Source organism: Thermobia domestica, chromosome 5, assembly GCF_964235325.1.
Source record: "Thermobia domestica chromosome 5, izTheDome1.hap1.1, whole genome shotgun sequence".
NCBI lineage: Eukaryota > Metazoa > Arthropoda > Insecta > Zygentoma > Lepismatidae > Thermobia > Thermobia domestica.
In genome coordinates, this window is record NC_137458.1 from 319009229 (window position 1) to 319037120 (window position 27892).

The 27892-nt window shown below is 38.9% G+C and overlaps 1 protein-coding gene across 1 annotated transcript in view; it reads right to left on the bottom strand.

Annotated features, from left to right (window-relative positions):
- The window catches only part of p115 (General vesicular transport factor p115), a 91632-nt gene that overhangs the window by 45598 nt on the left and 18142 nt on the right, over positions 1-27892 (bottom strand). Inside the window, exons 8-10 of the mRNA XM_081760502.1 lie at positions 26428-26582; positions 6127-6332; positions 1354-1476 (exon numbers count right to left, since the gene is read on the bottom strand). Of these exons, the coding sequence (XP_081616628.1) occupies positions 1354-1476; positions 6127-6332; positions 26428-26582 (484 nt within the window). The remainder of the gene's footprint in view (positions 1-1353; positions 1477-6126; positions 6333-26427; positions 26583-27892) is intronic.

The following is a 27892-nucleotide window of genomic DNA, read 5'->3' on the forward strand; positions in this document are numbered from 1 at the left end:
TACAACAAATTGCTCAATAATCTGAGACACTACCACGTCGAGTATTTAATTTATAATACCTTAAGCGATCCTGTAAATTTCTTGTACCTAATGCGTGCTTGAAATTTTCTACTACAACGTTTCAAAGGTGATCGAACTCACAAAAAACAAAAGATGATATGAGAAGAAATAAAAATTGCTTTTGTTCCCAGCTATTAGACTTGAAAAAATAAAATTAAAGATTGGACAGGACAGCACAAACCGGTTTCAAGTATAGTTAAATTAACAATAAACCCGACGAAAATACTGAGTTTGTATCCCATTCCAACTTAACCGATTAAATTTCCGTAGCAAACTATAATGTGCAACGTATTACATTTTATTTTGTTGGCATTGTCCCACCTACATTACTGCGACTTATTACGCGTATCCCTGAGTTCATTAACTGTAAGACTATTTAATACTTTATTATTTCTTCTGAAATCTTTTTCTCAATATTGAGGAACTTGGGGATATGGTGGCTTAGCGATAGAGCACTCACTTCCGGTGCAAGGGGTCCCTGATTGGATCAGAGGCCGTGTGTATTTGTGAAAAAGAACATCGTGTCCGCTGTTTTTCTTGTAGTTCTCCCGTTTCTTCCCACATTCTAATTCCATCAATTCTTTCCCAATTCACTTTCCTTAACCATTCGTCTCCTTTAGCCTGCAAAGCTGGGACGTAAAAACTGCAGGAAGATCTCCGACACGAAGCTAGTCACACGTATGGCTCACGTTCTAATGACAGTATATCAACTTTAATATCATTTACATATAATCTAGAACAGCGTTTCTCAACCTTTTCTTCCTTTGGAGTACACCAAAGTACATTTCAAACTTTCGCAACACCCCTGCATGTGATTTTTTTTCCTAGATGAAAAAAACAACATAAAAATGCACAGGTCTACATTTTTTTATTATTATGGAACGGCTATGAGATACAAATCTCATAGCGTTAAAAGCAAACTTTTCAGCTTCAAACTTGGAAGACAAGTGTGAAACCAAGTCGAATGGCGGTAAATTTTTATTTTCTTCTAAAGATAATTTCTTAGCGAGCGGAAGATCTTAGAAGACATTAAAAATCTCGTGACACACCTGACATGTATTCACGAGACTCTAATGTGTAGCGACACAGCGGTTGAGAAATGCTGCTCTAGAGTCTACTATTGGGCAAGAGACTTACTGTTGAAATATATATACGAAAACATTACATTTAAATTGTTTCTTTTCTTAAAAGCATTCAAATGCGTTTGTTTACTGCAATGGAAATGAAAAAAGAAAATAAGTTTATACACATGCAGAGAAAGAATCATGTTCCAAAAAGAAACATAAAAAGTACCTGTGATGTCAAATACGGAACGCTGCTAGGAATGTTCAAGAACTGAGAAACAGCTGCTGGACAGTGGGCCAGCCACGTGCATAATAACATAAGAATTCCAAGCTTCGTTTGAACTTTGTTTCCCTACAAAAGAAACAAACACCATACAGTAAAAAACCTTCAAACTTAATACATCTACGGGCACTTGTATTATTTCAATTGTTACTTTTAATTTTTGACAATACAAACACATCCACAAAATACGAGGGTGATTCAGAAAGTGATGACTCCAAGCTCACTACTTGGCCAATAGTACTGCAAACATTGTGAACTGTTTATCATTAATACACTGATGTTTAAGCTATAGAATATCCTTGTTTCACCTTCCTATCTCTTCTCGTTCAAGAGCAATGAAGCAAACCATGGCATCCAGTGGTGACGTCCAGTTGAAACAGCGGGCTGTTATTGAATTTCTGACTACGGAAGGATGTGCGCCCAGGAACATTCATCACCGGCGACGAGTCGTGGATACACCATTACGACCCGGAAACAGTGCGTCATTCGATGGAGAACTGCCACACATCCTCTTCTCCAAGGAAAAAAAAAATCGAAATTTTCTCATCTGCTGGCAAAGTTTTGTTGACATTCTGCCTGCCTATAGTCCAGAACTTGTTCCCTGCGACTTTTGGTTCTTTCCCAAACTTAAGGATCACCTTAGGCGCAACGCTACAGTTGTGACGCAGAGGTGGAAGCAGCAGTTCGGCGATGGTGTCGCCAACAGCCACAACAATTCTTCGCCGATGGCATGAAAAACCTTGTTTCGGGTTGGCGCAAGTGTGTTGCCTACAATAGGGACTTATGATGGAAAATGATGCCACCATTTGTAGCTGATATTACAAGCTTTCCACTGATACTTGTATCGGTGCTATGTCAAATACAAATAAAGCTCTTACTTTCTGAATCACCCTAGTTCAAAAGAGAAAATGGGAGTAGTAGTATCAGTAAATCGATTAAGAATTTAAATAAGGAATATCTGAGTAGACAAGAAATCAAATCAGATCTCTGCTTTATCGTGCCTGCACATAGACCCTGTCCAAATACAACACGATATGGTACAATCCATATGCCCTGAATGACTGAGCATCCACGTGAAGAATGTAAATACAAGAGTGAAGAATGTAAATACAAGTGGACTTGGCAACGTAGTGATCAGCGCACTGGTACAGTAAGCCGAAGACCTGAGTTCAGTTCTCGGTCCAGTCAGATTTTTTTTCGTCCGAATTTTCATCCATTTTGGACGAAAGAAACTTGTTCTAAGCAGTCACGTCTTATTTAGTCAGAACTTTGTAATACTTCTTGAAATTTCACCTAGGTTGGGAAAGGAGTTGTCCAGAGAACAAAAATTACTTTCAACATTTGCTAATGAACGTAATGGGATACATATTTATAAATTGATATTACTAACCCTATATACATGAAGAAGACAATTATTTTGTTACACGATTTCAGTGGTCTCTGCAACTTTCTTCCGTAACTTTATGAACTACTACGCTAGACTCGTTGTGTATCGTGTCATCCTGGGGGCCGCGGTGGCTCAGTGGTAGAGCGTTCACCTCTGGTGCTAGGGGTCTCGGGTTCAAACCCTGCTCCCGCCAAGTGAACTTTGTGGTGGACAAACACCGTGTGCGTGGGTTTTCTCGGGGTTCTCCCGTTTCCTCCCACTTTCTTCATTCCACCATTTCATTCATCTCTCATCACCACCGTCTCCTTTAGCCTAACCGGCATAACCGTGGGACGTAAAACTCACAAATTTCATTTCATTTCGTGTCATCCTGTGACTATCTCGGAAGAGGACAACGACATTACTTTAAAAACAGATATATATATATATATATATATATATATATATATATATATATATATATATATATATATATATATATATATATATATATATATATATATATATCAATAATTTAGGAATGGTACTGAATTATCAAGCACTTGTGAACGTTTCTATATACAGGGTGGACAATTTAACTTGATCATCCGCTATAACGGAGAAACCAAAAGAAAGTGTAAAGCGAAATTTTGCACAAAGCAACTATAAGGAGGGGGACATCTTTGTCTACATTAAATAGAAACACCCAACAGTGTTGCCAACTCAAAATATAGTTATATTTTTCAAATGGCACTACATCAGATTATTACATATTTCTAATTAACATGTTAAACGAAAACTTAAAATATCACATCTATTATTCAGTGTTGCAAACTAAGGAAGTTATACTATCAAAAACATCCATAGTTTTGAAGCCTCTATCATACATACAGCACAACGGAGATGCACAGCATAATACACATCAAAAGTACTTTAGCGTTGGATACCATGGTCATGGTATGACTTGTTTCGAATGAATGGGAACGAGGTTACCAGGGCTTGATTTTTTTTTTTTTTTTTTTTTTGAGAGCCTTTATTTCGAAACAATGCTTGGGTAAGTATCATATCTAGTTACTTGTTTCCTTTGTAGTTGATGTGTAAATTATTTTGCCGTTTAGACCACTTCGATATCTCAAACCGTCCAGGACATATGATAAACATTGATAAAGTTCGCAACACTGCTGAAAATGGCGTATTTGTGAAAAACATTTAAAATGATTGCTGTTTTCTTTCTCTTTTATATCATTACAGCAATAGCTTTTAGTACCTGTACTTACAACAAGTTCTCCCAATTACATGATTTAAGCAGTAATTGAAACTCCAGCAATGCGCTTGGGGGGCGCGGTGGCTCAGTGGTAGAGCGTTCACCTCTGGTGCTTGGGGTCCCGGGTTCGATCCCAGCCCCCGCCAGGTGAACTTTGTGGTGGACAAACACCGTGCTCGTGGGTTTTCTCGGGGTACTCCCGTTTCCTCCCACTTTCTTCATTCCACCATTTCACTCATCTCTCATTATCACCGTCTCCTTTAGCCTAACCGGCATAACCGTGGGACGTAAAACTTACAGATTTCATTTCATTTCCAGCAATGCTTTTCATATCTCCGAAACGACTTGAAATATCGAAGTGCTGTAAACGACAAAATGATTTGTCTGCCAATAGCAAAGCACAAGTAATTAGGTATAAAATACTAGTTTAATACTTATAAGCATGTTTTCGAAATAAAACCTTTCGAAAAATAAATAAATAAATAAATAAAACCCTGGTAACTTCGTTTCTATTTGCATGACACAAGTCATACCATGACCATGGTATTCAACGCTAAGGTACTTTCGATGTGCATTATTCTGTCCATTTTCGTTATGCTGTACGTGTTATTGAGGTTTCCTAACTTTGGATGTTTGTGATAATATAGCATCCTTAGTTTGCAACACTGAATAATAAAAGTGATATTTTAAGCTTTCGTTTTAGACATTGATTTAAAATATGTAATAATCTGATGTAGTGCCATTTGAAAAAATATAACTTTATATTGGGTTGACAACACTGTTTATTGTATATTTCTCTTTAATACATACAAAGATGTCTTCCTCCTTATAGTTGCTTTGTGCAAAGTTTCGCTTTTCTCTCTATTCTGGTTTCTCTGTTATAGCGGATGATCAAGATAAATTTTCCACCCCATATATTAAAAAATGAAATAACGATTATATATTTCATTAGTATAGTAGTTGTTTTTACAAAACACGTGCATAAGTGCTTCATAATTCAGTGTCATTCGTAAATTGCTTTTCATCTACGTTTCCAAAGTAAAGTTGTCCTCTACCGAGATAAGTCACAGACTGAGAGGATACACAGTGAGTCTAGCGTAGCAATTCATGAAGATACAGAAGAAAGTACCAGAGACTATTGAAATCACCTAATAAGAATAATCCTTTTCATGGATACAGGGTTAGTAATCTCAATTTGAAAATTATTTTGGCCTACATGCGGTAAACAAACGCTTCTCAAATAAAAGCAGAGAACCGTTCATGAGAATGTGAAAAATGATTAGAGATGACAGACCTATTTTTTTTTTTTTTAAACAGGATAAACTGTAATTATTATAATTAAGCTCAAATTTGTATCGCAAATGAGTAAGTTTCGTTGAATTTCACAATTAACAGTTGAAACAGCTTACAACTGGCATTAGTCCAATCACAACACATCAGGATACACGGTTTCACATACCACACGTTTTTAAAACCTTTAACCTAAACTTTTCTTTTTTAAGAGTTTATTATTTTAATGGTATTACATTTGTGTGTGTGTGAAACATAGAATAAGTAGTAATGTCACGTGTACACCATGAAGAAATTTCGTGATATTTTCTCAATTAATATTAAAACCGGAAGTAGTAGTACATTTCTACCACTTCCGGTTTCAATAGAGAGATTACAGGGAGATGGAATCTATTCTTGTACGCTTAATTGACTGCAGAAAACAGCTTCTCGCTGTCTGTTATCGTTTTTATTCTATAACGATCAATGTTAAAACCGGAAATGATTGATTTCTACCACTTCCGGCTTGAATTTAATCTCAACCAACGAACTCAATTCCCAACTTTTAACCCTCTACAGTCTGGTCACAATCAAGTAGGGTTTTTTTTTTTTTAACGGGCAGACAGGGTAAATACATAGAGTTAATAAAAAATTTAACTAAATACACTGCTCTGACCACGTTTATTTTTCCTTACTTGATGTTCCAGCCTGTAGAAACCCTGTCTGAGGATAGCTCAACAGAACTAAAATCTATAATAATTTTACGAATACAGTGCACACAAAATGAAATTAAATTCGTTTCCTTGACCCGTAAACCTACCTGTTGTAACAAAGCTGTGCACTGTTGAAGCAATGAAACAGGTGGATTTCCAATACTGGTCGCTAGAAGAACTCTCAATAGCTGTTCCTTCTGGGCAGGGTTCTCAACCAACGAATGGGCAAGCGCTACAGACGAAAACCAATTCGAGAGGGCATCCGGACTGAAGAGTCCACCACACAAAAGTTGACCCACTGTTAATGTCGCAACTGAAAGGAAAATATTTTGCTTACACATACCGGTCGTAAGTCAGCTTGCATATCTTAGAAATCAAAACTTTACCCTTATACTTCCAACGTTATTCGCATATAATACAGGGTGACCCACATAAAAGCAGCTCGGCTGAGTACTGTCAGAGACGAGCAAATAATTGTGTGTAATTGGTTGACACCGGTGGGCCACTCGATGTGCAATTGTTTAGCACCCTACGGGGTTTCTTTCTATCTATCGCTCGATGTGGCAACAGATTGAATGATGCACACCAATGCCACATATCACAATTCTAATGAATCCTTGGTTTTGGTGCATGGACTGCTTTTCCTGAAGAGTGCACAGTAAGTCAGGACTTGTCCCTTCGTTTCCCGGATTTGTCCTCCTGTGATTTTTATCTCTGGTGATGCTTAACCCATTTAAGCCGCCCGGGTCGAAAATGACACACTTACGTATTTTGTTATTGATAAAGCTTATATATATTTGTACCCCGGGTCGTTTTCGACCCAGTATCATAATTAGCAAATGTGAGTTCAGGAAAAAGAAATTACACTAAATTCGTCAAGAATAGGTCGAAAACTGTCTATTTTCCAAAATAAATTGAAATTCAAAACAAAAAGATAAGGGCATATACGGGTTAAAGCAGAAGGTGTACCAAATAACCTCAACGGCTGAATTGCTGCAAAACATTACCCACACTATCAAGAGCCACAAGTGGTGTCAGCCAATACGCTGCGACGTGCTCAGAAGTGTCTCGACCTTCACGAAAGCCACTTTCAGCATCTCTTGTAACACGCAGGCAGGGCTGTAATGGAGTGTATATCGGCGGTATACGCCATATATTGTCTGCTTAATCTTAGTCGTTAGAAAAAAAAAATTAAATTAAATCTTTCAGTTTAACATCGCAATTATACGTGTTAGGGTGAGGGAGACGGATGATTACGGCAAGTGAATGATGTATTGAAGAACTGGTGGAATGAGAGTGTGGGAGGAAATGGGAGTACCCCGAGAAAAGCTACGGACACGATGTTGTCCACCACAAACTTAATTGGCTGGGAATCGAACCAGGGATCCCAGGCACCAGAGATAACCGCTCTACCATTGAGCCATCCTGCCCCGCCCCCCTCTTAGTCGTTAGAGTATACCTTGTGCTTCAAAACGTATAGTATTTAATTCATTTATATTTATTTATTTAATCGGATAATGACTCCAGTGATAAAGTAATTATATCACTTTTTTCTGCCTCATTCTTATCCATTACTTACGTATATTGATCATGTGAAAAACAGGTCTTTTCCGACTGCAATCACAACAAGGGTAGATAGAGACGGAATAGTGTTGTAAAATTTCCGGAAATTTTTAGCCTGTTGGTAAAAAAGTTTTTTTTTCAGAAAAATGGGGGGAAATCCTTGTATTAGGTTAATTTTACTAGTAATGGAACCTTTTTTTTTTTTTTCGAACGCGTGAAAATTGTAAGTTCAGAAATTTTAATATTGCAATTAAAAAAAAAACAATAGAAAATAAAACTGTCAATTATTCTTGAAAATTAACAGTTTGCTCTCATTTCCGTTATGTGGTTTTTTGTTGTTTATTCGTTGATTTGAGTTTAACGTCCCTTTCAGCAGCGAGGTTATATGAGATGTGGACCTATTCGTGGATATGAATTAATTACAGAACTTTTACATCATGAAGCGTTTCTGTTGCAACAAATAGGTTTCTTGAATAAAACTGAGTTTTTAATCTGCTCTTTGAATTGGTGAACTTTTGTTAATTTTAACCAAATTACTTCTTAAAAGAAAGAGCAGTAGGAAAATTTCACTAATACTCATGCACTAAAACATACACCTAGGTAATTACTATTATTCAATATTATAATATAGACTTTTATATAATCTTTATGTACAAAATCCTATATGTAAACGAATATATGTTTTCTAGTGCGACAATTATCTATATATATATCAAAATGGAAGTGACTATGTTTGTAACTTAATAACTCTTGAATCACTCGACCGAACTCGATAAAATTTTCAACATAGGTGAGGTTTGAGATGCTGTTTTTTTTTTTTTAATATATATATATATATATATATATATATATATATATATATATATATATATATATATATATATATATATATATATATATATATATATATCATTTCACTTTGAAGGTACAACTTGAAGGAATTGGAATGGGAAGGGGATGTATAAAAATAACCGACATTAGTGGTCGAATCTATAGTTTTCGGGGTCACTGAGATGAACAGTGATACTTCCGGCCGTTTAAATCCAAATTCAGCCCCGCAACTTGGGGGAGCGGAAAGAAGGATATATATATATATATAATGATCGAAAATGGTCATTATTAGTATCGAATCCATAGTTTTCGGGATCACTGACGTGAACAGTGACATTTCCGATGCCATTTAGATCCAAATGCAGCCCCATTAGTACTGCTAAGGGGGGATGGTGACATGTAAAGATAATTGAAAATAACCGATATTAGTGTCGAATTCACAGTTTTGGGGTCCATAAGTTGATTGGCGATAGTTTTGGTGCCCTTTACGTCCCAAAAGAAACGTATTCTTCCCATGCGAAGAACGGGGGTATTCTGCTAGTCTGTAATAATAACGAACGGAAGTTTCACATATTCAAACCTTTAATATATTTGTCGTTGCTCAAATTTACTCACTTGTGTGGTGTATGTGTATATGTGTAAATAATATCATATCTCTTTTTTGAGTTATTCGAAAAATATATAAATAATAGAAAGGGATTTTACCACAAATCAGAAAACTAAAAAGTAAAATTAAAACTATTACTTTAAGTATTTTTCCTGTTAGAGGAATACATGTATATATACTGCAGACAAGTTTCTACAAGAAAGATTAGAGCCTTTCTATTTCAAATGTACCCTCGGAAAAACAGCGAAACATTCTTCGGCCTCACCCCTGCCGACTTCCTACGGAGGAAACCTTCCCTTCGCTTTGGGAAAAGAACCCTGTTCGCACCCAACTATTGAAGATCTCGGCTACAGCAACTTGTCCCTCCTCTTTCGAGAGAGGAATGGAAAAACACACCACGACAGCAGCTTCAACATGGGCACACTTGAAACAGAATGGCACTAGTATTAGGCGAAGAAATTGTTTTAAAATTATATTTTTCGGGTTTTGCCAATATTTCAGAACAAATGATTTTTTTCTAATAGGTTCAAAATTTCCGGAAATTTTACATAGCACAAGGAACATATCTTTATAAAATATGTATTTAATTTAACATATGAACTAAAATGATTCTCACTCCGTCATTTTAATACTTCCCTGCCATTACACGGGAAATTCATAAGATTGATTAAGATAATTTAAATGCGTCTGTCTATATTAATTAAGCTAACTAGTATTATATTTTAGTTTCTTTTCTAGCCACATCTTCATTCTATGACTGTGCTAATATTAATGAGTTTGGATGAGTGGTGCACATATGTTTGTTGCAAAATAATAATAATAATAATAATAATAATAATAATAATAATAATAATAATAATAATAATAATAATAATAATAATACAAGAAACATAAGTATCAATTATCTTGTCTCTAAACTAGTAAATACAAAATCATTTTCATTTTAAAAGCATATAGTAAAATATTTGAAAATTTCAATTTTTTCCAAGCTCGACAAAAAAAAAAAAAAAAACCGTAAAAACGTTTTTTTATCTTTTTTTTATCAAGCCTTCACAATACTAGGAGGGAAACAAAGAAAATATGGTAATATTACGCCGTCAGCTCTGTCTCTATTCAAGTTCGTGTTAATTTGATCAGTCCATATCACAAAGAAATCTTTGCTTAACTGTGATATTCGTACTCCTCACCAAATTCTCTTAATTCCTTTTGGTACATCAGTCGCGAATTTCTCTGTTCCTTCTTGAGCAGATTGGTTCCTCTGCGTATCTATACCCACTTATATTATTAATGGAGTGATTTATCATCAAGGAAATAGTATAAAAGGTTTCTAGACTATAAAACAGTATCGCAGCCTTATATTTTAATGGAATTATTAATACAAATATTTTTGTTATTCATTAAAAACAATCCCTTATCTATTGTCATATACTGTATGTATTTTGTGTCAATGATATGTGAGGTCGCTGGTTCGGTCCCCGGCCACGTAAGTTGTGGTGAACAACATCGTGTCCGTGGGTTTTCTCGGGGTACTCCCGTTTTCCCGCACTTTCTCATTCCATCAATTCTTCCATCCAGGGTTGGCAAAAACCATGGTTTTTATTGAAAAAAAAGTTTTCTTTGATTTAAACAATTTGCACTATGTATTTATATTACATATGGACAGAAATAAGTTTGTTTCGCGTTGCTGCTATTATACAACAACAGAGTTATGCTAGAAGGGGTCTTATAAGCTTAAAGCAGGATCCAAACAGCTTCCCGGTTTACATCCGAGAGAAATTGTTCTCCATTTGGACTCGAAACCGGGACTAATTGGCCACAAATGCAATGAGTCTGCCGACTCACTCACGAAGGACTCCTGATAAAAATACGTTGTACTGATCTTTACATACTTGTTACTATAACTGTCAAGAGTCATTTCAGAACAAAAAGATAAACAGTTGCACAAGTGAAACCATTATACAGAATTACATATAAATCGGGGAACTCCCGCGTTAGCCATTACGAAAATCCTGTTATTACTTTAAATTTAAAGCAAATCCTGTTATTGCTTTGCATGTAAAATCTAAGGTCAACATATCATAATCAGAACGCTAAAATGAGGTATTAAATTCCAAATTTAGTATGTAGATATCATTCAATAAAATTAAACGAAGTCCAATCCAAGCTAATGTTGGAAGCTACGTAGACAGTCGATAAATTTTGCCAATGTCTATCAATATATTTAGGCAACCTTCGCTTCTTTATAAATCACAAGCATTCAGGCAAACAAAAATATACAATTTGGCTTCGTTTCGTATGTTTAGGCTTAACATCTTTATGTAATACCGAGGTTATCAAGAAAACTTTGGTTTTAAGGTGACGTCCAAACCGCTACTTGGTTTACACATGAAAGAAGGGTTGTGGTTCGACCAAGAATTGAACATGAGACACCTTGATTAAAAGGTGAAAAGGGGATAAAACTAATGAAGATGGTTTGATATGTGGAAACGTCACTATGAAGTTCACACGATTTAAAGCATTTTTCTTTTTTTCTTTTTTTGTTTAAACCAGTTGGTTTAAAAAAAAACTGGTTTAAACCAGCCAACCCTGCTTCCATCATCATTCACTTGCCTTGATCATCGTCTCCCTTAGTCCAACGGGCATAATCGTGGGACGTTAAACTGAAAAATTTCATTTAATTTTTGCATGCAGGTAAAGCAGTGTTCACATTTTCCTGCACTTAAGGCCGGGCTACTTTTATGTGGCCTACCTTTTTTGGTTTAATTGGTTACCCTGCACACAATACCTAGCACAAAATAATGAAAACATTAAATCACACGATATTAAAGGTAAGTTCTTTCGCTAAATATTTCATCTGATAAGAAGGAAAATATAACAATGCAAGAACAGAAAACTTCCACATAGACGCCATATTGCAATGCATGTCCACGCGACACTATTTGTTTGGTGGGTTGAAAATGAAGAGGTTTATGGAGAAAGATAAACGTAATCGATGAGAATACATGAAAGAAAAGGAAAACTGATAAAAATTTATACATGTACAATCACGTAAGATAGCAGACAAGGAATAATAAATAAATATCCAAAATTTACTAACTCATAATTTTCAAGTTAAGATTAGGATTAGGAATTAGATTTCTGGGCTTTCAGCATTTATGGCTATGTTAGCCCGTCACACATATGAGGGATTACGTCACTCGACGATCACACTATGCGAAAAAACAGAAGGAAGAAAGGAATGGAGAAGGAAAGATGCGGCCTGGGACCATTATTCTAAGTACCACCCCGGCATTTGCCTGGTGTGAATGAGGGAAATCCAGGAAAAACCTCTTCAGGATGGCTGGCCTAACAAAGCTTGCTATCGACCTGCTAGCAGAGAAAAATTCTGCGATTTAAAATATTTTTATTTTACCCGATGGTAACGTTTGTTTGTGGTTAGCAACTACGATTATTTATTTTCGAACGCTAGGTTTTGCATTTGTATTGGTGAGCTGCGGAGAATGATGATGCAATTTCTTTCATTTTCCCCAGCATACATTCGAAGATATTCAGTTTGCAGCATGCAGAAAACTAAGGAGTTGTTATTGGCCAAAGTTCTTTGTCTGTAGTCCTTTCAGCCAATCCCAAAGCCTGTAGGAATATATCCGCTACTTTCCCTTTGTGTAGAAGCCCTCTCAGTGTATGAGAAAGACAGAGGGAGACATGGAAGAGAAAAAGATTAAAGACGTTGTCTAGTACTCGATTAAAATAACAAATTGTAACTTTGTGGTAAAGAACTGAGTTTATGGCGTTTACAATTATTATGTTAAATCAACCGTCACCAGGTTATATAAGTAATTTTTGTGGACGTTCTGTATATTTTGGAAAGACAGAAATCATTCTTCAATTTATACTTTATTTTTGCGACACAAATAATTTCCTTTCTTCGGTGGAAATTGCTGATAATTCAATTGCTTTCCCACGAACCAACAACAAAAAAATCTTTCATCGTTCACTCACACTTCTTTTTTTACCGTGGGAAAATTTTAGTGCGTAACACTGACCACATTCATTATCTGAACTACATAAATGATAATCACATTTCTCTTACTTGAATCTCAGTGTTTCTTCCTTACTCACTAATATGCAAAGACTACGTTATATGAGCGCTTGGAACTAAATTAAGTGTTTTCTTCAATTGCTTATGAAAATACTAGATCATAGCTGCGGCAGGCCAGAGCAGATTGCCAGGTGTGTGAACGACTCACCGGTGCCAACCATATCGTTCAGCGAGTTTTATCTAGAAGTTCCCACGATAAGTTTATCGTGTTCTCTTGCATTGTAGCCAGTGAACTGTGAATTAACGTAAATTCTTGCATATCCATACAGATGACTTAACCTAATTACATTCTCAAATGAACTGCCAACATTGACCAGTCGGTCAATTCAGCTTACACCTAGAGCACCTGGACTCTAAGAGTTTTCTCCACGCGTCAATATAGCCGACGCGTTCGTTTAACTCAATATAGAATTACATAAAGAGGCATGAGCTAGTAGCCGATCAGAGACTGAATAGGTGCTAGCTCCCACTCAGTGAAGTCCCGGGTCTGCTGATCCTGTTCGTATAAGTAGTACGGGTCCTCCATGTATGTGTTCTGCTGGATATGATTTTTTCTCGCAGCAGTTCGTAACTTAGTGTTACCCCACATTGTTAACCCCCACGTCCATTAGTGAGTGGTGTGAGAAAAGCGTTTGTGGTGAACCCCCAAATACAATTTTTCATTCATCTATACAGTAATGCAAAGGGCTGTAATATCGTAAAATGTGAAGTGTAATTTCATGTTTGTGGAAATAGTTAAGTGTTTAAGTCTATATCAGTGTTTAGTGTTGTGATTGTTTTTCTTCTACATTTTTTTTACGCATAGTGCATTTAATAAATAAATAAGCAGAGTGTCATTTTATTTACGTGTTTTCGTTGCATGTATGAATGATATTTTTGTGTGTCGTGATCTTAGCGAACATTTGGATGTCTGTGAGGATTTCGAGACAAAACATCCGAACCTCTCGGTGCTTGATGCTCATCTCATTGTTGAGACCGGAGAGCGATCTGCGAAAAGTTCTGTAATCCCTTTTTGGAAATGTTCTTTGATGTCTTAACCAGGTAAGTTCAGATCTCCTGAAAGTACTCGTTGGTAGGACAGCAGGGGGGCAGATCCGGAAAGCGGTTACAAAAGCATCACAATTCAGTGGACACAGGTGACATAAAAGGGAAGCCTACAAATTTGTTATGAACATCTGCAGGTAAGCACCCGGCATTTCCTCACATGTTCGTCATGATTGATTTCGAACTTGAAGCCACAGGTCGTTGAAGATCAGTTTAAGGAAAGTGATTAAGAGTAATCATAACGTGTTCCAATATTCTATTTCAACACATAGTGGAGGAATTTGCTTACGTTCCTGTTCATGTAATTTTTAATGATAATTAGACCAGGGGCATCGTAACCTGAGCTCTGACAGATCTAACATCGTGTAAGTTGACGACAGTGTTGCGAACCGTCATAGCAAGAAGAATCAAAGCGACCACATGACAGAACGATAAAGGAATCGAATTACTTTATCACTGATTGAATCAGATTTTAAGTTGAAATATTAACAAACTAGATATTTAAAAAAAAATAATCGTACTTCACTTTACTCCTCAACATTCCAGCACAACGTAGTTCCACTAGGCCTAAAGTTATTGCCACAATAATGAATACTTTTTTTTTTCTTTTTCCACTTATTGACACAACTCTGTCCTTTTGACAAATTTGCTACGTAAATAGAAGTGGGGTTACACGGAACAACAACCGGTCCACCTCCCTATCGCCGCAGGTTGTAGGTTTTCGTGGAATTGAAAGCGAAGAGGGTAGTGAGTCTGTACGGCTCTTCTAAAGTTCAAGGGCAATGAACATTATTTGGAATGTCAGGCTGAAATGAGTATAATTTCTAATGATCTTTGTAGGAAATTTGTTGACATAAGGAAAAAATGTACCTACATACTCTATATATTACAGAGGTTGTTATAATGAGCTTTTCATAAGGACTGATTTAGAAATTGAGTGGTTGGAAAGTAACGAACGTGATCCAGCTATGTTTGTCTTTTCGTAGAAGACATTTTTTCACCAATATGTGAAGGGGAGGATAGGTTTAGACCCACAAAAATACATTTGGAAACACTAGGTTGTTTCCATGGTAACCGAACAGTGTTATCGCATTTATACCTACTCATTACTGTGAAAGTTTTTGTGTTGTCAGGTTGTTTTGATTTTTTGTGCTATAATCTCAGTGCATTGGTGTGAATATTGTGTTGTTATTTTCATTCATTAGTGGAACATAGTTTGTATTTGTATTATTCACATAGACCTAAAATATAAATTTAGCATGTGTATGTGTGTATGTTTGTGTTTATGAACACAATGCCTGAAGTGCGTAAGAAGTGCGGAAAGGGGGTGCCCTTGACAAGTCTTGCACGGGAATTTGTTTGAGTTCTACGTCCCACGGTTATGCCGGTTAGGCTAAAGGAGAACGGGAACTTGTGTTTAATCTTAGGGAATATTTGGAGAAAGAACGTAACGACGGTCCTTTATTGCCATTGAATAAAGTGATTGAAAGAGTAGATTCAGCTTTATACATTAGCCCTACAACTGTGAAAAGAATCACAAAAGAGAAGTGCCTGAAAGACCTCGCTGAACCGACGGAAATTTTATCCACCCTAGGAAAAAAGCGTAAGATTTCTACAGTAAATGGAATTAAATTATCTACAATTCAAAGCCATTCTCTAACGTAAGTAGTTTTCATTAAAAAAAAAAAAAAAAAAAAAAAAAAGATATAACATTATTAGTCTTAGCAGAGTCCTTCTGACGCGTGTTTAGTGTCATACTAAAGAGTTGAACTGATTTTGAGTTTAACGTCTCTTTCAATAGCGAGGCTATATGAGACGTGGACCTACTGATTAACGTGGAATCCGAAACACATGAGCTCCCGCCGGGAATAGAACCGGGGTATCCCATGCCAAAGGCGTACGCTAACCGCTTAGCTACGAAGAAGCCCGATCTCATACTAAAGAGTTCGACTAACATATGTTTCCATGCAGTAGTCAGGCATTTAGTATGACGCTAATCATATGTCAAAACGACTCTGCATAAGGCCCTATGTGTTTAGAAGTAACGGTTGTTTTCTTTACGATTTTGTAAACTATCTTAACGCTATACTAATTTGTTTGTTTCTTTTGTCTAATACTTTCGTCAGGCATAATGTTAAATAATATTTTTGTTGTAATACATATATGATTCATTTCCACAAAATGTGCCCCTTGTTATATTTATATTGTTACAGAAGATAAATGTGGCAACCGCGCTTGATCGCACGTGAGAGTTGTCAGAGCTCTTCTTAGCGCGGCCTTACTTTAGTACCAAACAAAACGAAGAGGCCATTCTCGTAAGTTACGTGTATCAATATTTTCGTGTTCCAGTGCAGCGCTATTAGCATCAATGCAAAGTGAGAATTGTACAGTCACTTGTTGCTTAAGTAACGAAGTGTCTTAGCTACGTAAAAGTGTGCACATATCTACCCTAAAAGATCATTCTTAACATATAAGCTGCAGCTCGTCAGTGTTTAAAAAAAGGATGAAAGCCAAATATCACAATCTAATTTCAAGCCACACAATAGAGTTCATTTTTATGTCACGCGCTATCAGTTGTTATTACTCATTATTAATGGTCAACTTTGATGCATGAAAAGTAATTATTGCTTGCATTACATGTTCTATTTTCAGTACAATTTAATAAGCGTTGTATCAGTCAATTACTAATTAAATACAAGCTAAGTCCAATATTTAATTTTGTCTTTCTTGTTCGAAAATGAAAGAAAAAAGTCTATCTAGAAATATCTATATCATATTATATGCAATTATATTTTGTCTGCCGTGTGTTTACTCAATGCATAATTTACAAAGTATGAAAACACGGTATGTGTCGTCTTTTTCGATAGTTCGATGGTTGTGGTGAGTAAAATAGTAAACCGTCCTGACGTGCTCAGTTACGTCGTATCCAGTGATTATCTTCGAGGCGGCTGCTGCGTTTGCGAATTTGCATATCCAAAACGAAGACGTAATTGGGCAAATTTCTCGATCTTCTAGTGTGAAGGTGTTTTATGTGAGATAGTAGCTATCTGTTAATTTGCTTGTGAATTATCCTAAAGGTGAGTTAAGCCTTGGTTTAGGAATTTAAGTTGTTACATCTTTCCGACAGAATGTCCCCATCAGGATGGATTGATTGATTGAAAGGGGTTTATATGGGCGCGTCGACAGCGAGGTCTTTTGCACCCTTCTCTGACTAGAAAAATGAAGTACCCAAGAACATAAAAGCATAGTATCACAGATATAATAAAGTAAAAGCAAAGTCTGGAGTACGTAAAAGGTGTTCGGTCATTTATGAATTAAAATGTCATAGCATTCAAGAAATGTGCAAACTCGATACACAAACACAAGGACGGGTTAGTACACAACAGCATGTTAATCTTCTCTGCCGGGGCAGCTCGGCAATAGGTGCGCACATGTGGGGCAGCCCATAATTAGTAATGAATATGACAGTGCAGTAAAGAAGATAAAAGCAAGGAAATGCTATGACAAGCATAAAAACACCATGAAAAAACACAAACGGTAGGTAAAAGCAGAAATAAATTAATTAAAATAAATGTGAGAAATGCACTCACAGATCACGCAAGACGTGCAAAAGCTGCAAGTACGTGAAAACTTTCTGGAGCATCTGGACATCGTCTCCAAGCAAGGTAGACAGATCAGCTGGTAAGCCAAGGCGGGCTCGCTCAGGAGCAAGAGGAACACATTCCACAAGAAGGTGGCGGATGGTCAGGAATGCACCACACTGGGTGCAGGAAGGCGGGTCCTGACCACGTAACAGGTAGCCATGGGTCAGATGGCTATGCCCGATACGTAAGCGTGCCAATCGTCGTTCTTCCAGTCTTGAAGGACGAGAACTCGTGGCCCAAACACCAAGTCGCGGCTTGACAGCATGCAATTTATTCTGAAGTTGCTCATCCCAGTTTGTCTGCCAGCGCTGAAGGAAAAGACGGTTGATTACAGGGCGAATATCAGAGCTGGGAAGCGGTGACGGATACTCAGGTCCTGTAAGGGCAGCTTCTCTGGCAACACGGTCAGCACACTCGTTCCCTGGAATACCAACATGGCCAGGCACCCAACAAAATTGGACATCGCAACCTGCAAGTCGTAAGGAATGGCAAGAGAGTAGAATTTGCTGAACTATAGGGTGCACAGTTGACACATCCGTGAGTCTATGTAAAGCGCTGCTGGAGTCAGAGCACAGGAGAACATGTCGGAGATGGCGTCGACGAATATAATGCAGAGTCTCCAGGATAGCAACCAATTCAGCAGTGAACACAGTGGAAGTAGGATGGAGCTTCAAGCCAGCGCTATGATCATCCGTGACGAAGGCACAACCAACAGAATCTTCATGCTTCGAACCATCCGTGTAGAAGACAGCGTAGGTACGGTACGCATCCAGAAAAGAAGAACTCCTGACAAAATTGTTGATTGCTGGTAACAGACTTCTTAAATTGCGTTAGATGAAAGCTGACAACTGGTGGAAGAACTGTCCATGGAGGAATGGGCAGGAGGCCCAATGGATAGATGGCAGGGACATCAAGTCCAAGAGAAGCACCAAGGTCTAGAGCACGAATGCCAAAAGGCCGGGTAGCAGTAGGTCGTGCTTGATATCTGTCATAGCGAGCACCAGCCTCAAGGGCAAAGGCCGAAGGATGGTCAGGGACGGCACGGATATGAATGCAATAGCGCAGGAGCAGGCAGTCCCGACGGTGGGAAAGAAATGGTTCATGAGCCTCGACATAGAGACTAGGAATAGGGCTAGTTCGGAAAGCTCCAAGCGCCAAACGAAGGCCAAGATGATGAACAGAATCCAGATGACGTAGGATGGAAGGTCGAGCAGAACCATATGCAACACAGCCATAATCCAATTGGGAGCGGATGAGGCTACGATATAGACGCAACATCACCACACGGTCAGCACCCCACGAAAGGTGGGACACCAAACGTAGTAAGTTCATGGAGCGGAGACAGCGGTACTTCAGGTCTCGAAGGTGAACAGCCCAGGTAAGTCGTCGGTCGAACACCAAGCCCAGAAAACGAACATGATCCACATAGGACAATCGAGAACAGCCAAGGAACAGCTCAGGATCATAGGTACAGTGACGAAGGCGACAAAAATGTACGTAGTGTGTTTTGGTGAGAGAAAAGCTGAAACCAGTAGTGGTAGACCATCGGTGAAGCCGGTTGAGCGCTAACTGCAACTGGCGAGTAACTGTACGGAGATCACGTGAGCGACAGTAGATAGTAAAGTCATCCACATAAAGCAGCCCATGAACAGAAGGGGAGAGCTGCGACATCACACTGTTCACTGCAACAGCAAACAATGTGACACTCAATACACTACCCTGTGGAACGCCATTCTCTTGTGGAAACGGAGCAGAAAGAGTAGCTCCAAGCTTGACTCTGAAAGAACGTTGTTGGAGAAAATTCTGGATGAAGAGAGCCAAGTGGCCACGTAAGCCCCAGAGATGGAGTTGCCTCAAAATGCCATATCGCCAAGCGGTGTCATAGGCCTTTTCAAGGTCAAAGAAGATGGCTATCAGATGTTCTTGATGACGAAATGCATCCTGGATAGCACTTTCAAGATGCGCCAAATGATCAGTAGTGGAACGGAAGCCCCGAAAGCCACACTGAAGATTGGAAATGAGGCCATGGTGTTCAAGAAACCAGACTAAGCGGGTATTGATCATCTTCTCCAAAAGTTTATACAGACAGCTAGTCAAGGCGATCGGGCGGTAGCTTCCACTTGACGTGGCAGGTTTAGCAGGCTTCAAAATAGGAATAATGTATGCTTCACGCCAGGCATCGGGGAAGGAGTCTTCAAGCCAGATGCGGTTGTACAGGTCAAGATGATGTTGCTTGCCATCGTCAGGCAGGTGCCGGAGCATAGCATAACAGATGCCATCAGGACCAGGTGCCGTGTCCTTCGTAGAATCCAAAACATCAGCAAGTTCAGCAGTAGTAAAAGTCAAATTATAAGCTTCAGCAGTTGCAGAGCGGAACTGAAGTGGTGTACGTTCGGTGCGTTGTTTATAACTGAGGAATCCAGCTGAGTAGTGAGTAGAACTGGAGACATCCGCAAAATGACGACCTAATGCAGCAGCAATTCTGTCCTGATCAGTGACCATTACACCATCGATAAGAAGGGATGGAACCGCAACGGAGGAAACATGTCCCTGTAGACGACGAATTTGCGACCAGATCGCTGTCATGGAGCTGCCAGCAGTAAGAGAAGAAACATAAGTGCGCCAGCTATGACGCTTAGCTTGCTTAATCAGATAGCGGGCTCGAGCACGAAGAAGTCGAAATTGAGCCAAATTATCAGCTGAGGAGCACGATGAAAAGTACGTAGTGCTCGACGTCGGGCCAGAATAGCGTCACGAATCTCCTCTGACCACCAAGGAACGGTGCGTTTACACCGGGAACCAGCATAGATAGGAATAGAGTCGTGTGCAGCTGCAAGGATACTCTGCTGAAAGGCCGCACAATGACCATCAACAGGAAAACGAGGGTCTAAGGTGAAATGAAAAGTGGCGGAAAAATGATCCCAGTCTGCTCGACGGAGATTGTAGGCAGTGAACGGAGCAGAATGGATGAGCGGAAGACCATGCACAAAAATAGGAAAGTGGTCACTGCCACAGAGATCATCATGCACGCGCCAAGTAAGATGGGCACCAAGTTGAGGACTGCAAATGGAGAGGTCCAAATGAGAGTAGGTACCAGTAGCAGTAGTAAAATGTGTGGGACTGCCATCATTGAGGAGCAATGAGTTAGTGTTGTCCAGGAAAGTGGAAATCTCTTGACCTCGTGGCTCAGTACGAAGAGAGCCCCACAGTGCATGGTACGAGTTAAAGTCACCCACAAACAGAAATGGGGATGGAAGCTGTCGAGCAATCTGTTCAAGATCAACAGCAGTAAAGGCGTCATGACGCGTAAGGTAGATACAACAAAAAGTAACAGGTTGTCTTAAGAAGACACGAACAGCTATAAGCTGGAAAGCACTAGTCACATGGATGAGAGCAGAATGGTAAGCATCAGAGACCCCAATTGCTACACCACCTGTTGCACGACGTGCAGTAAGCTGATCATGACGATATACAGTGTAACCAGAGAGAACTGAGTTGCTAGTAGAGGTAAAATGCGTTTCCTGAAGACAGAATATGGTAGGATGAAACAATGTCAATAACTGCTTAAATTCCTCGTAGTGAGTGGAATAGCCATTTAAATTCCATTGAAGAAGGGACATGTTCAACAAGCATCGAGAACAAGAAGCGAGGTACTGCGCTTGCCTTTTTCACGGCCTTCCACAAGGGTAAAATCATCGAGCTCCTCCTCCACCATATCATCCATAAGAGACTCGTCATCACTAGGTGGACTACGTGACGTATGCTTCTGTTTCTTCGCCCCAGGTGGGCTAGAAGACTGGGTGCGTGAAGATTTCTTCGATGCCTTGGTAGAAGAAGCAGTGGAAGAGGGAGAGACAGCTTTGGAAGCTTGAGCCTGGAGCTGTTTTTTTCGTTCCTTCTTAGTGAGGGGTTTGGGAGGAGGCTGGCTGTTTGACTGCTTCAAAAACTGAGTTATGGAGGGAGGAGGAGCAGACGAGATAGAGCCAGCTGCCGGAGCGGCAGGAGGCTGAGAAGCAGGAATGGGCTTAACAATTCGTGGAGGCGAACGATCGTTCAAGGGAAGCTTAGGCTGCGAAGCAGATGATGATCGGTGCTTCGTGCGGGATAGTCCTGGGTTCACAGAAGTAGTGGTACGGGACGCCTTGGAAGAGACTGGCGCACTGGGAACCTCAACGTCAGTTTGGGTAGCAGAATTGACTGTCTGGGTACCTTGGGATCTGCTGGTCTTTAGAAGCGAAGAGAAACTGGTGCCGAAGTTGACTTTTGGCTGTAGTCTTCGTTTAGCCTCAGCGGCGGAGATCTTCTCGATTACCATCAATTCACGGATCTTCTTCTCAGCCATAAAAGTAGGACAGTCACGTGACCAAGCTGGGTGGTCACCTTTACAATTAGTGCACTTCGATGGGGCCACACATGGGGCCGGACCATGAGCTGCAGAACTACAATTGCCACAGATGGCAGAGGCATGGCAAGAAGGGGCTGAGTGGCCAAAAATGTTGGCAGTTAAAGCACCGTAAGGGTAATGGTATGTACGAGCGGACCTTCAATCGATGGTAAGCAACGTTCAAATGCGTTGGAAGGTCAGGTAAAGCGAAAGTAATGACATACGAATCCGTGGACTGTATTGTACCATGTTTCTTCGTTGTAATGCGATGGACGTCTGTGACATGGCTATCCTTAAGTTCAGCACATATTTCCTCCTCTGGTAACTCTCGCAAATCGAAGCAAGTGATGACTCCTTTGCTAGTGTTTAGTTGTCGATGAGGCTCAACCATATAGGAACAGGTCCTAACTGCGTACTAGCGAGAAGTAATTATGACTGTTTTTCTGTGGTCGTCTGAACAAGAAGCGTCCCATTCCGTAATTTGCCAGGAGGAAACGTTCCTGTGGCAATGTGATGAAGTTGTCGATGAACTATGAACGCAGACAATTTACTTAATGCTCCAACGGTATCACTTGATCTATCTTTAATAATTAAATACCTTGGTGCAAGACCAAGCTTTTCCTCTCTCACTCTGTCCTGAGTGGGTGGTTGATGCGTAGCCATAACTATAGAAAGCCCAAAATCCTCGCAGCTTCCCCGTCATGGTTCGAAGCGGCCAACGAGGCTGGCAGGTCCTACCTGCATGACCCTTGTCAGCAAGCTAAGCTGTGACACCAAGTCAAAATGACAAGGAGGCAGAGCCACTTCCACCGCCGACTGATGGGTACTTTTGAGAGAACCCACCGTGTAAGGGGAGGAACCAATGGTTCATTGGAGATACCCGCACCGCAGACTCCCAGCATTCCCTTTCAGGGCATCACTCCTTCCGGTCCTGCTGGGTGCGCATGCGCTGCACTCCTCCGTCCCACGGCCCCGGGTCCAGCGTCATCCAAGAAAATCCAAAAGCAAAACCAGTCCATTGCAAGGTTGTCTTCTAAAAGAGCAGTCCACATCCGAGGCTTATATTTTTAACTATGCTCGATCGCATGTTTTAAATGCCGGGTGATCGGCCCGGCACAACCCCCAACCTGGAGGACCAGTGGCTGATTGCAGTTCCGAAGAACTGAGCGATGGGGGCGCCACATCCCGACGCCGGTTGTCCCCATCAGGAATTGAACCCGTAGCAAGCTTAATATTGGACTATTGAAGAAGTTGGTCAACTGGACTGTAGCATTGGACTATATGGTTCAGAGACTTGGATATTAAGGAAATTAGAAAATAAATATTTAGAGAGCTTCGAAATGTTGTGTTGGAGAAAAAATGGACGGAGAGAGCAACAAACGATGATGTTTTAAATGGATAGGAGAGAAGAGGACTCTTTTAGGTAGCATCCTTGGTAGGAAGGCCAACTGGATTGGTTACATCTTGCGAAGAAATTGAATTCTTTATACTGCCATAGAAGGAAAAGGGTGGAAGGAAAGCGAGGAGTAGGAAAAAGAATAGAACAAAATATTGGGAGTTAAAAGAGCAAACTGAAGATCGAGAAAGGTGGAAGAAACATTTCCAGACCCGAATTTAAAAAAACTCATTAGACCCAAGATTTGCAGAAAAGCAGAATATTCAATAATAATAATAATAATAATAATAATAATAATAATAATAATAATAATAATAATAATAATAATAATAATAATAATAACATAAAAACCTAAACTTAACTATTTATTGTTTTCCTCTCTTGCAGACACAAATATCTCTAAATATAGTATATATTACTAAATGTAAATTTCACATCTTAACATTTAAGACTGAGAAACCGCCCTAAAAATAACCACTAGAATAAAAGGAATAATAAATAAATATCCACAATTTATGAACTTATAGTTTTCAAGTTATTCTTTATCAAGTTCTTACCATTATTCTTTTACATTTTATAGTCTCTCGTATTCTTATAGTTACATTAATCTCTATTACAGTATAATCACCTCTGGTGGATAGGGTCCTAGGTTCGATCCCAGATCCCGCCAAGTAAACTTTGTGGTAGACAAAACACGGTGTGCGTGGTTTTTCTCGGGGCTCTCTCGTGTCCTCCCACTTTTTTAATTCTACAATTTCCTTCATTTCTCATCATCAGCGTGTCCTTTAGCCTAGCCGGCATAACCGTGGGACGTAAAACTTAAAGATTTCATTTCATTTCTATTACAGTATAAGTTATTCATTTATTCTTATTTAGAAAGCACAAGCTTTAATAATAATAATAATAATAATAATAATAATAATAATAATAATAATAATAATAATAATAATAATAATAATAATAATAATAATAATAATAATAGGCAGAAGAAGAAGAAGAAGAAGAAGAAGAAGAAGAAGAAGAACCAATAAGGACGTGTATCCACAGGAATATACTTCTCTCACCATGTTTGTCAATACATGAACTTACACGATAACATGTAAGGTAGTTGACTTCGATACTTGGAAACAAATTCAAAGACAGAATTATAAAGTCGTTTTTACAGATAAAGAATTCTTAAGTTAATCATAAATGAGTTCTGAAATATACAAAGTTTCCTTTCACTATCTCCTACAAGTCAACTGAAGAGTAATGAACTAAAAGTACAGTCACGGACAAAAGTTTAATAAATGATTCAATATAGTCCATGACAATAATACTAAATTTATTAAAGACCATGCGACAATAAAGAACTTTGTATAAGTTATCGTAAAAATTCTAGATTTTAAACCTTCGGCTTAATCCCCACACTTGCGTCTGGAGTTTTTTTTAGAACTTAAGACGCTCTTCTGAAGATAATGAAAGAAAGAAGAAAACATCATTACCTAGAAAAACTGTCACTTTGTTCTAGTATGCCAACACCTGGATCCGGGAGAAAGCGCACTGGACTGAGCGTCCTAGCCGCTTAACATGCAAGAACTCACATGCCATACACTTGTAACTCGTTTGTCTGTTTTTCTGAAGATCATATGGCATCTTTTCAGCACAAATTAAACATGTTCAGACATTTACATCGGACATAAAAAGTGTATTTTAATTTCTGTATACATGTTTCCTATTGATCTAGAGAAATCCATTTTCCTTATTTCTCCCTGACCTTTGGCAGGAAATTCCCTGACTTTCATGACAGGTGTCGGATGACGTTGACATATAAATAAGGAATAAATAACGGTGAATATATATACATGAGAATATTTATTTTATAGTAATCAATTGCTCATACGCACATTCCACTTACCTCCCATAAACATCTAAGCAACGTTCGATACTGAGATTATTAATATCTACCCACAAGAAGAAAGAGAAAAAAAAACAGCAATAAAAAACAAATAGATATTATAGTGATTGGCTAAGCTGAAATTGGTGTACAATTAATGTTAGAAAAATATATTTTATAAAATTCCCTGACTTTTAGTGATTTCCAATTTTATCCCCCTGAGCTTCCCTAACCTGCACTATTTTCCCTGAACAGTAAGAACACTGGTATATTATTCTCTCTTCGTTTCATTGTTTCAATTCACATTCTGTATGAAATAACTCTTTGCACTGAAAAAGAAAATACTAGCAGTGGGATCTGAACATGGCTGGCTGGTTAACAGTCACACACGTTCTCCCCACGACACATCGTGCAATAATAAGAGCATGCTGTTATACACACCTTACCATGTATTATGCACTGTTGGAACATCATCATATCTTTACCAGCCCCCACTGCCAAAACAGGACCCCGGAGAAAAATGAAATGAAATCTTTGAGTTTTACGTCCCACGGTTATGCCGGTGAGGCTAAAGGAGACGGTGATAATGAGTAATGAATGAAATGGTGGAATGAAGAAAGTGGGAGGAAACGGGAGAACCCCGAGGAAACCCACGCACACGGTGTTTGTCCACTACAAAGTGCACTTAGCGAGGGCTGGGATCGAACCCGAGACCCCAAGCACCAGAGGTGAACGCTCTACCACTGAGCCACCACGGCCCCCTAGGACCCCGGAGAGTAAAGATTACATTTAGTTCTCTTCTTTTTCCCTCTATCACTACCCGCTTAGTACGGAAGCGAGTTTTAGAAACACTCGATATATACTGACCAAGTAATATTTCGTGCTCATAAAAAGAGGAGTTGAACCATGGAAGGATGATCTATGGCATCAATATTGTTTAAATGAATACTCAAAATAAACTTACCTTCCGTGCCTGAGGGTAGAAGGGTTTGCACAATCTGTGCCTGTCCCAGCTCATTCTTGTAGAGGTAGCACTGGAAACAATACAGCACCGCACAACGTAGAGCAAATGGCTGCTTTTCATTTACCATTGACATTAGAAGGACCACAACGGCAGGCCTACAAATAAAACGCATTCGTCTCACTCGTTAGCCACATAAATAATTAAAAATACTTTGTATGGTGATTCCAAGTCTACAAATAATGCCTCATCAATCAAACTCTTTACAATGAGAATTCAATCAAAATTCAGTGAAAAAATAAATAAATAAATTCGTGACTGGTTCGAGAATCAATACCAGGTGTTTGGGTTAATGTGCAGGTAGCTAACCACTACGTTATTCAGTTTGTTCTCTGGTCAGCCAGTTTCACTCTTGGGATTGGTGCTCCGATTTTCAGAAGTGTAATTGATTAATTCAACTCATTACCGTGACTTAAATGAGCCGAAGTTTCCATTAATTTTCTTAGCTATTGCCATCCATTAAAAAGCAGCAGCACCACGTGAAGAAGTTTGGTTTGTATGACGTAATATTTTCTCAATTACAAGATCCATTCAATAAATAACCGGAAAAGTTGTATAAAAAAATACAAAACTTTGACAGTGTGTGTGCTTCTTTGTTATTTTTTTGGTGGTGTCCTAGAACTATTATCAGATAGGCCTGGTACGCATGCCTCACGAACGGGATGTTGGAAATCAGTGAAACAAGATGGCGGCACCATTGCAGGCTTGTACTAACGTGGGAAAACAGAACCCACTTCGAACACACTTTCTTGAACAATAAATACATCATGAACAACACAGTGAGCTGATTCGACACTAATGTTTATCTTTGTTGCAACTCACCATAATCACTCACCGTAATATACCTATTTTCTCATATCAACTCATCAACTCTCGCAATGTTGTTCTGCGTGCGTGGCGAATTTTCAACACTTCTTACACCCCGTTTGAACTTATATGCCCACTTGTACACTTGTGTTCGACTCAAACAACTTTCACTATATTGCACTGCCATCTGACGGTGAATTTCGATTGGTTTCAATCCTTCAGCTAACAGAAATCTAATGACAGCCCACTGCTCCATGTTGGTGCAAAAGGTACGCGTGCCAAGCCTATCTGTGAATCGTTCTAGGACACCACCAAAAAGTATAAAGAAGCACAAACTTTGCCGAAGTTTTATTATTTTTTATACAACTTTTCCGGTTATTTATTGAATAGACTTTGTAGTATTAAAACCGGAAGTAGTAATGAATTTCTACAATTCTTGGTTTTAGTAGAGAGATTAAAATGGAGATGGAATATATTCTTGGGACGCTTAATTGATTGTAAAAAAGCAACTTCTCACTATCTATTACTGTTTTTGCTCTCATCCACGTTAAATCTGGAAACTGTTTATTTCTGCCACTTCTAGTTTAAACAGAGGTTACGA